We start from the raw sequence: 13,295 nt of genomic DNA, 5'->3' as shown, positions 1-13,295 counted from the left end.
CAAAACTCTACCGAGTTAATCAGTCAGAAATTGCCCCTAATAAATGTATATTTAATTCCTCTAAGAAACTATCATTTCTGTGCTGATGATTGTTTTTAAAACTTCCATTACCTAATTTAAATTGGCTGATACGGGCTTGCTCAATTTATCCTTACACACTGACTTAAACAAGTGAACAACACTTGCAATTTCCAATCATCAGACATCTAGATTTATCTGGGAAATTATAGCCATAATCTCAGCAATTTCCTCATTTACTTTCCTCACCAAATTAGGATGCATTCCATCTCAACCAAGTGATTTATTGTCTCCAACTTGCTTGTTCAAACCTCCTCTAGTCTGACCAAGTCCTCAATTACATCTTCCTTTCCTTAAGCTCCAGTAGCATATCTGTCCTTGGTGAAAGCTCAAAGTACCTCAGTCTAGCACATCAATCATGTCTACTTCCTCCATAATCAGATTTCTTTTTTAAGTATAATTAACCAATACAAGATATTTCTATTTTGAAAATGAATACACCATTGTCTTGCCCATTGTAGTACACTCTGTATCATCAGGATTCAGGATAGCTGAATCACAATAATTAATTTTGTGTTGGTTGTACTCACCTCAAGGATATGAAATTTGGCTGTTTTGATTTTGGCCCATGTTTTCTTTAGCCTGGAAACTGGGCTCATGTTCATGCCAGCTGAAAACAGACAAATTGAGATTACTCTGTTTATGTAATGCACTGCAGAGTAAAACATGGTGACTTAACTTAGCTCTTAGAAACCCCAGCTACGAGTGCCAAAGTTGATCTGGGTTTTGAATAAGTATTCAGATTCAGTTCGGATCAACCTAGCTGTGTATTTATCCAGATCAGAGTAATTCTATTTAGTATTATTCTCTTGTTTGATCAATAATGGTTCAGGTTGGCATAGCATGTCTTTTCTACAGGTCTTCCACAAATGCTTCTGGATCTGGTTGAGTCAGGTATGGGAAAGAACAGTCTCATTGCTGTCAGACTGTGGTGGTTGGTTTATACCAAAATTATTCTCTGTAGATCTCAACTGCAGAGACCAAGCTTCTTCAGTGATATTTCCCATGACTCTTGTGAAATAGAAAGAAGGAATAAATAAGTAGTTCTACAAATAATTGAGATATACTCTTCTGATAAAGGCTAGTCCAATAATATGAGTGAGAACACTACAGTGGCTACTAAGCTTAACAACACCCATATGAGTACAGTTCATCCAACAGAGTAAAGCATTCACTGGAGAATTATCAAACAAAAATCAGTATGAATTGCATATTAGACCAAAATCTCAACCAATGAAGTCAATTTTAAGAACTCTATTACAAAAGAAAAGTGAATCAAAAACTATTGGTGGAGAGAATTCAGAGCATAGGACCTTGGAAACCCAAAGGCATAGCCACCAATGTTAGAATAATTACATTTGGGAATGATGAAGAGATTATAAACAGAGACAGTTATCTGGAGGATAATAAGTTTGAAGGAGCTTAGAGATAGGCTGAGGAAAGACCTTGGAAGGACTTGAAAACAAGATAGGAATTTTAAAGCTAAGTAGGGCATATACATAAGACAATGCAGGTGAGCAAAATCCAGGGCTGTAATTGAATAGAATTTGGATTCTCAGGAATGTTCAAGAGCATTGTTGAACTCATGGATGAGCCATGGATGAAATGACCTGAGAAGAAAGTAGAATCTCATGATTTTATAGATATGGGAACACATGGTCTTACTGAGGGCACATGATGCTCACTTCTGGTTAAATATAAAAAACCTGGTCTGTTGCCAATGAGAGTCATGATTAAGGAGTGGAAATTGAGACTGAGATAAAGGACAATAGCTTCAGTCCAGAGGGGATTTCTTCCCATCCAGTACAGTGTGTCAGACAAGCAATCAAACAACATAGAGACCGCATGGGCATGGCCAAGCTGGTGGCCATTAAATTGGCCAAGCCATTATTAGGGTTTGCCAAACAATGCTGACAAGAAGTAGCAAGAAGTTGAGAAGGGCAGATTCTCGGGAGATAATGGTGTGGATATGAGAAGAGAAACTTATTATTTTTTAACAGATTATTGTGTATGGTTCTTTGTACATTTTTTACATTTAAAACAAATGCTCATTGCTGTTTTTCTATGACCTTTGATAAGAATAAGCAAGCTGACTACAAGGATCCTTGACTAGTGCTTTAGTTTCACTTGTAGCATATGCTGTATATCCTGCAGGTTACTGTGTGCGTGTGTGTGTGTGTATCCAAAATGACACAAGATGATTAGAAATTATTCATACATTTATCAATGTTGGATAGAGCCATGAACAGAGACCTGCTATGATGTACTATTGTTCAGAAATGTATTTTTATAATAAAAGATAATTTAGTCAAACTTGTAAGCTGTTCAATATTACTTTAGTGATTTCTGGTTGTAAATACAATTATGCTTGATTCAATGAATTTAGGTTGCATCAGCAAACCCATTTGTCAGCACATGGTTGCTGAACATTTCTCTTTGACCATTTGCAGATTGAATATGAAAGCAGAGATGTTGCTGTTGTGCACATACTGCAGAATCGCTTATAGCATTGCCCATAAGTACATCTTTGATTTTCATCTACTAACAGCAATTGCGTCTGTAACAAACATCATTTAAACGCACCCTGATTGGAAATGCTAACAATAAGCTTAGGGGTTCATGCAGGCATACAGGCTTCAACTTTAAACATGCAATAAAATGTGTGGTAACTTTATATTTAACCAGGCATTGTAAGGAGACAAGTTAAAAAGTGATATATCATAAAAATCCTACATGGACATTTGACAAAGCTACAGAAACATTTTAAATAAGAAATCACCAAACAGGACAAAAACACTTGCTTCTCCAGATTCCTTACAATTTGTATGTCAACCTAATCTCTATTTATTGCCTTAAAAAATATTTTCAATGCTTTTTCCTGTTTATACACAAGTCAGATATAGAGATCCTAAAATATTTTTATTTACTGTACCTTTGACCTGGTTGGACTGGTACTCCTACCAGTCTCAGGAACAAATTGTTCAATAATATAGCATTTATAATCCTCATTCACAGTTCTAATCAGACATGTCTTTATCAGCCCTTTCATGGACATTAAAGAGAGTCATTTGTATAGGCTTGTCTTCTAATTCATGCAAAATTTATTCTGCTGGGGAAAACATTTATTTCATTGCCTTTGAGATTGTTCATTTTATAATGTGCAACTTGAACCACAAATAAATAAAACAAGATATCTACAATGGCATTTATTTCAATGTTTTGAAACTTGGATTGAGTCTACATTTTTTCTATTTTGCAATGAAATCATTTTTCCAATGAAAATAATCAGTCCATTGAATCTGGCTTCATATCAGAACCCCCTGAAGCCCCAATCACGCCTGCCACTCATTTCTTGGACTGTTTCCAACGCACCAATGTCATTTTGAAGGTAAGGTCTAACAATCTCCAAATGTTGTTTCATTTGTGGTTAAATCAATGATCTCTAAAATTTAGTACAATTTGTTTTGACTGATACGCAAATGTCCTTGAGAGTCAGTCTAGTAAATAGTTAGCATTGCTAATAACATTATATTAACATTTTTCAAAAGACATAAACGGTAATGGGGCATTTTGTTTACGGTCTGCAATACCAACGTGACAACTTAAATCTAATAAGGTTACACAAAGTTTTTTTTCCATTTATCCTCTGGATATTAAACTCCTAAATCAATAGCTTATCTACAACTGGGAAATAGGACTGCCATGTCTAGGGACCAGTGCTGCTGACTGAATAAAATTTAAAGGTAATATGGATATGTTTTACAAACAATATTGTTTGAATTTAATGAGAAGCTACTAACATGATTGATCTGTCCTGTATCTCATTAAATCTCATTTTATGAGCAATACTCACAAATAATTGCCATCAAGGAATTGAAGTTGCCGATGTTAAAGCACTCGCGAGCAACATCTATGAAATATTCTATTACCCGTGCTCTGTGTTTCTTCTTTACTGGCTGTGAATGACAGGTGAGAAAATTAGACTTTAGGTGGAAACAGCGCCTTTCACTAAAAGGAACTGACAGTTGAAATGCATAATAATGAGAAACAATTATTGTGATAGACATAATGAAAGGATTCCAGTGTCGGAACCTGGTAGGTTCTGACTCACCATACAGATTTCTGTTGCTACGAGATAGCTCAGCCTGTTAAACCACTCTACATAGGCTTCCAGGTTGCTTGTTTTCTTCATATCATTAAAGCAGGTCTGAAAGAAGAAAAATGGGAAAACAAACATGAAGTACTAACTCATTTCAAGAATAATGAATTCAAAAAATAACAGATAAAAACCACAATTATGTGATGTTTTGTTTGAAAACATAAGGCTGACAATTCAAAGCTAGGTTACGGTCTTTACAGAAAATAAGACACTTACATTATACGATTGCCAATGGCATATTTCACTGTAATCGCTGTTGGTTATTTTTAATTAAACTGCAGAGAAGCAAAGCATGTGTGTCTAGAAAGTGAATTTATTGTGGCCTGGGCTCAGTTCTCATAAAATATTTCCCATGTGTTTCAAGTAACATCATCTAGTGCACGGTGGTCATTGTTGTGGATGTAATATTAAAGTAATATCCAAGTAATATTGTAAATATATTCTTTGATTAAACATTTTTTGTTTGTTTAAATAATTCATTATGGTTATATGTTTGAAACTATACGTAATGTGAAAGCTTTCAAAGGTTCATTTATTATCAAACTATGTATCCATATACAACTCTGAAATTTGTCTTCTCCAGATAGCCACAAAGAAAGAACATGAAAGTCATTCAGAGAGAAACATCAAACCCCTCCTTGTACAAAAAGAACGGCATCCCGATCATCAACCCCCTCCTAAAAACACAAGCCTTTCCCAGCACAAAACCTAACAGAATACAACAGAACATCAACCCCCAAATAAGCTTTGCTGAAATCATGAAAGTAAGGCACATCTTGCTTGAAGTAAAAAGAAAATTAGACCCGCATTCCGGACTCCCTTTTCTTCCAATTAGTTTTATATTTTAAGGGTTACAAGACACACAGTTATTTCCATCTTTGCCATCAGATACAGTAACCTACCACCTGGGTACAACTCTGCAGCTATAAACAATGGCAGATCTCAGCCAGTCATGCAGCATCTGTGGGGGGGGGGGAAGGAATTGTCAACTTTTCAAATTGAAACCTTGCACCAAGACCCTGCATTCGTCCTGATGCAGGTTTTTGACTTGAAACATTGAAAATTCATTTCCTTTTCCTTTCCTGATTCTGCTCAATCCATTAAATCCCTCTAGCATATTGTTTGTTGCTCTAAATTCCAGCATCTGCAGGTTCTTGTGTCTCTACTCTAAAACTCTGTAGTGTTGGTAAAGAGACAAAAGCTAAAAGTCTTCTACTGGAACATTAATGCTCTGCCCATAGCAAATGCCAGACTCATTTTTCTCTACTCCATTACCTGGAATGACTACTGAACCTCCATATTTAGCACCTAAAATAAAGAGGCTTCAATCAATGGCCCATTTTGATCTGCTCTTTTTTTTTTGCAAAACTACTAAAGTTTACTCACAATAAAAATACATGAAATACGAACAGCAAGTATTTAGGAGACAGTAAACACATTCAAATTAAATGATTATTACTGTCTATAGACAGTCAATTCCCTGGGGAGGGCCTATCATTCCTTGAAATCCCCCACCGTATATATGGTGACAGCACACCCCTCTACAGGGACAGCTGGGCACAAAAGCACCCCTAGAAGAGGGGTAGGCAGTCAGCACAGGCAAGGCCATCGTCTGCCCGCCGCTTGGACCTGTGAATAGCCATCCCGGCCCAGCTCAGGAGCTAGCTCGACAACAGATCCTTTGAGTGACCAACTCCGTTCCATACTGTGTGTCTGCCTATAAATCAGAAACACAGGGCTGAAGTGCAACAAAAATCTGGGGAGCGACCCCTTCAGGTTTTCAAACGGGGGCTTTAATGTACTCCTATCTCACAGTGGCTTGTAGCACAATTCAAAGAGGGGAATGGTATCAGTCAGGGCCAGCAATCATGGCAGCTCATCACATGTGAGTGGCCTGATGTACAAGAGGTCACATGATGGGTGGTGGGAATGCTGATACGTTCTGCTAGAATAATTTGTGGGAAGTGGAGGAGAGAGGGTTGATGCTACTTGCGCATGGGTAGGGGCAGGGGGCTTTGGGGTTCTTATGTTTTTTTCCATCATACTTTGTTTGGGTTTTTTTTTTCTGTTTCAAGGATGTCTGCGCTGCGTAAGAACTTCAGGTTGTGTACTGTATACATTCTCTGATATTAATTGGAACTATTGAACTTTTGAACCACCTCTCTATTTCTCCACATCAAAATGACTATCATTGATACTGGTGTATCCTGTCTGCCATGAAGGCTTCTAGTGCCTGACTCACATTCCAGCATACAGCACTGCAATGGTGTGGTAGCCACAATGAATAGGTAGCCACAATCAAGACTCCGCAGGTAAAGGTTTAGCACATCGTTTGAGTAAAACCAACCTAAACATCCTTGAACTTTTTTTTCATCAATTTCCTTTTTTGTTTGAGAGTCATCAAAGTGTATGCCAGCACTACATTTACACAGCAGCCCCACCCAATATCACGCAGTCAGTGAACTCTGCTTCCTAGCCGTTACCTTGTACCACCAAAGTAAATCTATAGTGCTTTCTGATTTTTTTTACATTATAATATTATGCCTATAAAAATTATAAATTTGCTCTGGTAGTTTTCCATAAAACTGTTCTAAAAATTGCACAACTATAGATTAAAGATGTATTTATTCAACAGTTGCCGACTTTTCTTTAAGAAAACACCACTTTGGAATTTCATGTACAAAGCAATGAGTGGTTTAAGCATTCTATTGAAAATGCATATGTTTGCATATCATTAAGTAATCTCATTACATAACAGGTGAGCTTTGCTCTGCAAAGAAAATTAACATAGCGACTGAATGTCAGAAGACCAGAAAACTAATCAAGAATCCAGAAAATGTGAGCACACACCTGAGAAAAAGAACTCTGGCCCTGAAACAGCTGCAGTAATTGAAAAACAAATGAATTAAACAGACAAGTGATCCTGGCACATCCGTGAAAAGCATGAAGAAAGATCCCTTATAGCTCAAAGCTAACAGGAAGAGAATCAAAGTGTGCCAAAAGCAGCAAGTGAGCAAGGAACATTTTCTGCAATTCCCATTCATAGGGCAAGACCTTGAGAACTCTCAGGATGGCACTGAAACCTTCAAATATTTCATAAAACGAATAAGATGTTTCAGAAAATGACACTGCAAATTTCATCAGTTGAATACATTCTCTTTCCTTCTCTTGTTTGGGACATGACAATAATACTTGGTACTATTCCATATTCAGCAGTCCAATAAATTACCCTCATTTTCCCTCTGTAAAAGAGCTTCAGTGCTTTTGACTAGTTAGGTACCATATTAGATGTCACGCACCCTTCTGGTTTGGAAGTATAATGATCTTTCACCGTCACATGATCCAAATCCTCAATTAATCAACAAGCTCCAAAACCCGGGCCTCTGTAGCTCCCTCTGCAACTGGATCCTTGACCTCCTCATCGGGAGACCATAGTCAGTGTGGATCAGAAATATCATCTCCACCTCACTTGCAGTCAACACTGGTGCACCTCAATGATGTGTGCTTAGCCCACAGCTCTACTTTCTACACCCATGACTGTGTGGCTAGGAAAAGCTAAAATGTCATCTATATTGGTATGAGCGATTGGCTATGGCACACATCAACCACAGCCTACCGGTCAACCTCGACGCTTTGCAATTCGCCTACTGAAGCAACAGGTCAACGGCAGATGCAATCTCTCTGGCCCTACATTCCTCCATAGAACACCTGGAAAATAAAGATGCATGCGTAAGGCTCCTTTTCATTTACTACAGCTCTGCCTTTAATACCATCATTCCAAATAAACTGATTCCTAAGCTCCAGAACCTGGGCCTTAGCAGATCTGCAGCTGGATCTTCAACTTCCTCACAGACAGGACCCAGCCTGTAAAAATAGGGGACAAGCTCTCCTTTACAATCATTCTGAGCACCGGTGCCCCACAAAGCTGTGTACTCAGCCCCTTGCTGTACTCACTGTACACCCATGATTGTGTAGCCAAGTTTCCATCAAACTCAATATATAAGTTTGCTGATGACACAACAATTGTAGGCCATATCTCGGGTAATGATGAGTTTGAGTACAGAGAGGAAATTAAGAACCTGGTGGCATGGTGCAAAGACAATAACCTATCCCTCAACGTCAGCAAGACGAAGGAATTGGTTGTTGACTTCAGAAGGAGTAGCGGACCGCACAACCCAAATTACATCAGTGGTGCACAAGTGGAACAGGTCAAAAGCTTTAAGTTCCTCGGGGTCAATATCACAAATGACCTGACTTGGTCCAACCAAGCAGAGTCCACTGCCAAGAAGGCCCACCAGCGCCTTTACTTCCTGAGAAAACTAAAGAAATTTGGCCTGACTCCTAAAACCCTCACTAATTTTTATAGAAGCACCATAGAAAGCATTCTTCTAGGGTGCATCACAACCTGGTATGGAAGTTGCCCTGTCCAAGACTGGAAGAAGCTGCAGAAGATCGTGAACACGGTGCAGCACATCACACAAACCAATCTTCCATCACTCACTTGACACTGCACGCTGTCGGAGCAGTGCTGCCAGGATAATCAAGCACACGACCCACCCAGTCAACACACTTTTCATCCCTCTTCCCTCCGGGAGAAGGCTCAAGAGCTTGAAGACTCCTACAGCTAGATTTGGGAACAGCTTCTTTCCAACTGTGATAAGACTGCTGAATGGATCCTGACCCAGATCTGGGACGTACCCTCCAAATATCTGGACCTGCATCTCGGTTTTTTTTGCACTACCTTACTTTCCATTTTTCTATTTTTCTATTTATGATTTATGATTTAAATTTTTAATATTTACTATGGATTTGTAATCCAGGGAGCGGGATTACAGAATCAAATATCGCTATGATGAATGTATGTTCCAGTATCAATTGTTTGGCGACAATAAAGTATAAAGTATATATTTGCTGATGACTCAACTCTGATCATACTGGAAGGACACTTTAAACAGATGCACAATACCAGATATATATTATTTAATTGAACAATAGTTAATTGGGTATTATTCATGTCACAAATGCCAAGCAGTGACTATCACTAATAAAAATATTTAGCTGCCTTTTCTTGCAGTTACATAATTGATTCTCCCACCATCGATATTCTGGGTGGACTAGTTACACTGACCGGACACTTAAATACTATTGCTACAAGAACAGATTGGAAACATAGTATCTTTACCAAATGATCCACTTTCTGGAGTCTCCACAGCCTTTTCACATTTCATACTGAATAGTCTGGGGGGAGGGGATGTGATTGGACTCATTTTCCTTACCAGATAAGTACAACTCTGACAATAACTGAGAAACTGGAAGCCATCCAGAATAAAGCAACCTGTTTGATTGGCACACACTATACCACTCTAAACACCCTCTGACTATCCCACTACCAATAATGTCCAGTTTACAAAAGGCAGTGCAGCAAACCAACAGGATTTCTCACAACTACAACCCCTGGAGTCAGGAAAGCAAGAGCAGTAAATGTATCAGAATGCTACCATCAACATGCTCCCATTCAAAACACATGTAATTATGACGACTACATACATCAGTGTTCTTTCATCATCACAAAGTCCAACCCTGACAGTCCTTATTAATAGACCCGTGGAGCTATCCTCAGCATAGAGGATAATCAGGGATGGGCAGCAAATGTTTACCTTGTCAGCCATACTCACATCACATGAGAGACCGAGAAAAGAACTGTCAATTTTGCCGCAGTAAAGCAACATACTAATTTAATTTATTTGATCATTTTTGCACATTATGGGAGTTTTAAGAGTTGTTTTTATCTAATTACCAATCTAATGCTCAATAAATCTTTTAATATTCTCTTTACTCAATTAAAAAAAATGTACAGAACAGCCTGGGCTTGGTAAGCACAAACTGTGGTATGGACAGGCCAGAGCTAAATAATCCAAAAACTTTCTGTTCCGGCCTCTATCTGAAATTAGTACAAGTTTCTATGATAGCACAGCTTGTTGTGAAGACTATTTGTTTACATTCAGGAGCATCTATTCACCTAACATTAGATAAGAGGACACAGATGCAAGAGAATTGGAAATTTTTGGATGAAAGTTTGATAAACAGAGGCATAAGACCCCAGTCAGGTTAAATGCACATCCTTGTGTGTCCTAGACAAAGACATTCACTGGAGATATCAACAACCCATGCTCTGGATGGCTGAGGAGTAGTAGAAGCTATATTTTGGGCAGAGATTACCCCACAGCTGAATGCTTTGCAGTAGGAGAAAGAGTGGGTGACTACTGAACTGACAAGGAGAGCCAGAAGGTGATGCAGGAATTTCCCCAATGCATCTTAGTCATGACCTGACATTCTTTTCTGAACACAGATGAGGGTGAGGGTCATGGTTTCTCTGGGAAGTACAATCAAAATCATAGCTACATAGATACCTCAGGGTGTGGAGAAAGTGAAGTGGTAGTGATATTGGTGGGGTGGGGTACGGTTTGCTGTTCACTGACATTGCGAGAGACAGCACAGCAAGAGATAGAATTAAAATGATACCCACTTTCCAATAACAACTCAGTGAAATAAAAATGTACATAGTAATACTTCAAAGGGCAAACAGGAAACTATCTCTAATGCAAAGAAATGTCTTGGCCATTACACTTCCTGTCCATGAAATGAGGAAGGTACGTTGCTGGATCCAGTTCTATAGGATCAGTTAGTACCAGTCCAAGAACATTAAGGGAACAGAGATCGTGTACTCATAAGGTTTATATTAATGAAGGAAAAGAAAGAGGAACAATTTAAAGTAAAAATGCTTAATTGGCAGTGGATCAATTTCAGCGTTTTGAAAATGGATATGGCTACAGTAAAATGCAACCAAAAATTGGCAGAAAATGCTATAATTAAACAATGGGTAGTCTATAAGGAAAGACTGGTTTGAATATAATTTAAGAATATTCCCATGAAGGCAAAATGTATAGCAATGAAAACAAGAGCATCCAATATGATAAAAGGTGGGCATCTTGCCAAAGAAGGCATTTCAATTATTTGAGCTTCCATTAAGTATTTTGCAGCAGCTCAGATCCTTTCACACGATACTCCACCTAGATGTATCTTCATTAAGTGTTACTGGATAACAAGCTGGAGTCAGAATCAAGGCTGATTTCTTTCCCTCCCCAGCTTACGGACAAACAGTATCCCTTGTACCAAGATCAATTAACAACAGGGATTGAACATTTGACATATTGGATTTTGTATTTAGTTTCAGCTTGCGTCTTTTTTTCATTATCCATATCAAAAAGCTTTTACAAATAAATAAAACATTTATTATATAAACCGTCTAGCAATAAGGTGAACATTGACTATAATTGTTGTCATAATTTCTCAGTCTTTATCATTTTAAGAAATAAAATGCAACTCTTAATTGACCACCTTTTTTGTTGCCCTCTTCTCACTGCTACCATCAGGAAGGAGGTACAAGAGCCTTGAGGCAAAATGTCAACAATTCAAGGATTGCTCCTTCCCTCCGCAATCAGATATTCTAAATAGACACTGAACCCATGAACACTACCTCACTACTTTTCGTGCACTACTTACTTAACTACTTTTCTCACCCCTTATTGGTGGTGTGAATGTGTATTTTTCCCTCAATCTTGGGTCCTCTATAAGAGGCCAGGGAGCCTGAGGGTTCAGCATGGTATTCTTGCTGTCCCTAGTAGTGTGCTCTTCTGGACTGTGATCTCAGATGTTGTTCCTGGGATTTGTTGGAGCCACTCTCCCAGTCCAGGTTTCACAGCTCCAAGTGCTCCTATCACCAGCGGGACTGCCCTGGCTTTAACCTTCCACAGCCTTTCTATCTGCTCTTTCAAGTCCTGGTATCTCTCCAGCTTCTCACATTCTTTCTTCCTGATGTTACTGTCATTGGGGTTACCATATCTATTACTATTGCTTTCTTCTGTTCCTCGCTACACATACATACATAAATATATATATATTTACTGTAATTCAGTTTTTATTATTAAATATTGAAATGTACTGCTGCCACAAAAACAAGCTTCACAAAAATTCTGGTGATATTAAACCTGATTCTGATTCTTATTATTGGATAGACTCCTGAGACTTTATGTCAAGTACATTTTAAAACTTGCCTTCAGGCAGTTGCCTTTCTGAGCAAAGCCTGTCACTTGTGTGACAATGGTGATTTGAATTCCTGACCTCAGGGACAATTAGACTGTGGTAACAGTAGATGAGAATTTATGCAAAATTTCTGTTTTATCACATCTCTTTTGAAGTTAATAAGCTCTAAAGTTTGTCTGGCAAGCGCTGATTTCCTTGTATATTAATGTGTGTGAATTGAAGTATTGTTGAAATGTTAAAAATCAAAAGAAATTTTAAAAATAGAGCCTGCATTTTAGGTGACAAACATTAAAACCAACATTAATTTGTAACTGGAAACAAAGCATACCTTGTTATTGTCTAAAGGGTCTTTGTGAACAAAGGTCTGGACAAATTCTTCAGGTCCAATATGACTGAGCCGTTCCTGCAGAAAACAAAAAGAACAAGTCAAACTTAAATTATAAGTCTACTTATAATTAAGGCACTATCATTGAGGAAGGAAATTCGCTCTTCAATCTATTATAGCTTTGAATATTATGTGCATGTGCATGAGCAGAGTTCACAAATCTTATCTGAAAAGCAACATTCCCGATGGTTCAGCAGTTCTTAAGGACTGAAGTGTCCTTGAATTATCTGCTCTTCCTACTGGAGAAGATCTTGAATGACAACAAGGCAATGTTAGCAGAGCTGACAAAACTCATAAGAATTACTGTTCTGTACAGGGGTAATTAGGAACAGATAGTAAATGTGACAATGCTAGTAATGCCAACATCCAATAAACTATTGAAGGACTTCTCCTCAGGTACTAACTTTATAGCAAAACACTAAAAAAGCTTTCATAATTACTTTTTCTGTGAAGTGATTGTTTGCTAATTTGTGAATATAATAACTTATTTCTAATTTATACCTATTATTTGTCCATTGTATCTTGGAGTGAATCCAGCCACCATACTTTCAATGTTATCTCAACCATTAG

The 13,295-nt window shown here is 38.1% G+C and overlaps 1 protein-coding gene across 2 annotated transcripts in view; it reads right to left on the bottom strand.

The window, feature by feature from the left end:
• The window catches only part of rasgef1ba (RasGEF domain family, member 1Ba), a 109,986-nt gene that overhangs the window by 44,332 nt on the left and 52,359 nt on the right, over positions 1-13,295 (bottom strand). For both annotated transcript variants that reach the window (XM_063042201.1, XM_063042202.1), the window contains 4 exons: positions 12,669-12,743; positions 4,190-4,285; positions 3,932-4,034; positions 609-688 (listed from right to left, as the gene is read on the bottom strand). In XM_063042201.1, coding sequence (XP_062898271.1) covers positions 609-688; positions 3,932-4,034; positions 4,190-4,285; positions 12,669-12,743 — 354 coding nt within the window. The remainder of the gene's footprint in view (positions 1-608; positions 689-3,931; positions 4,035-4,189; positions 4,286-12,668; positions 12,744-13,295) is intronic.

This window comes from Mobula hypostoma, chromosome 3, assembly GCF_963921235.1.
Source record: "Mobula hypostoma chromosome 3, sMobHyp1.1, whole genome shotgun sequence".
Taxonomy (NCBI): domain Eukaryota; kingdom Metazoa; phylum Chordata; class Chondrichthyes; order Myliobatiformes; family Myliobatidae; genus Mobula; species Mobula hypostoma.
Note: the sequence above shows the minus strand (reverse complement) of the source record. Positions and strands in the feature narration are given on the sequence as shown.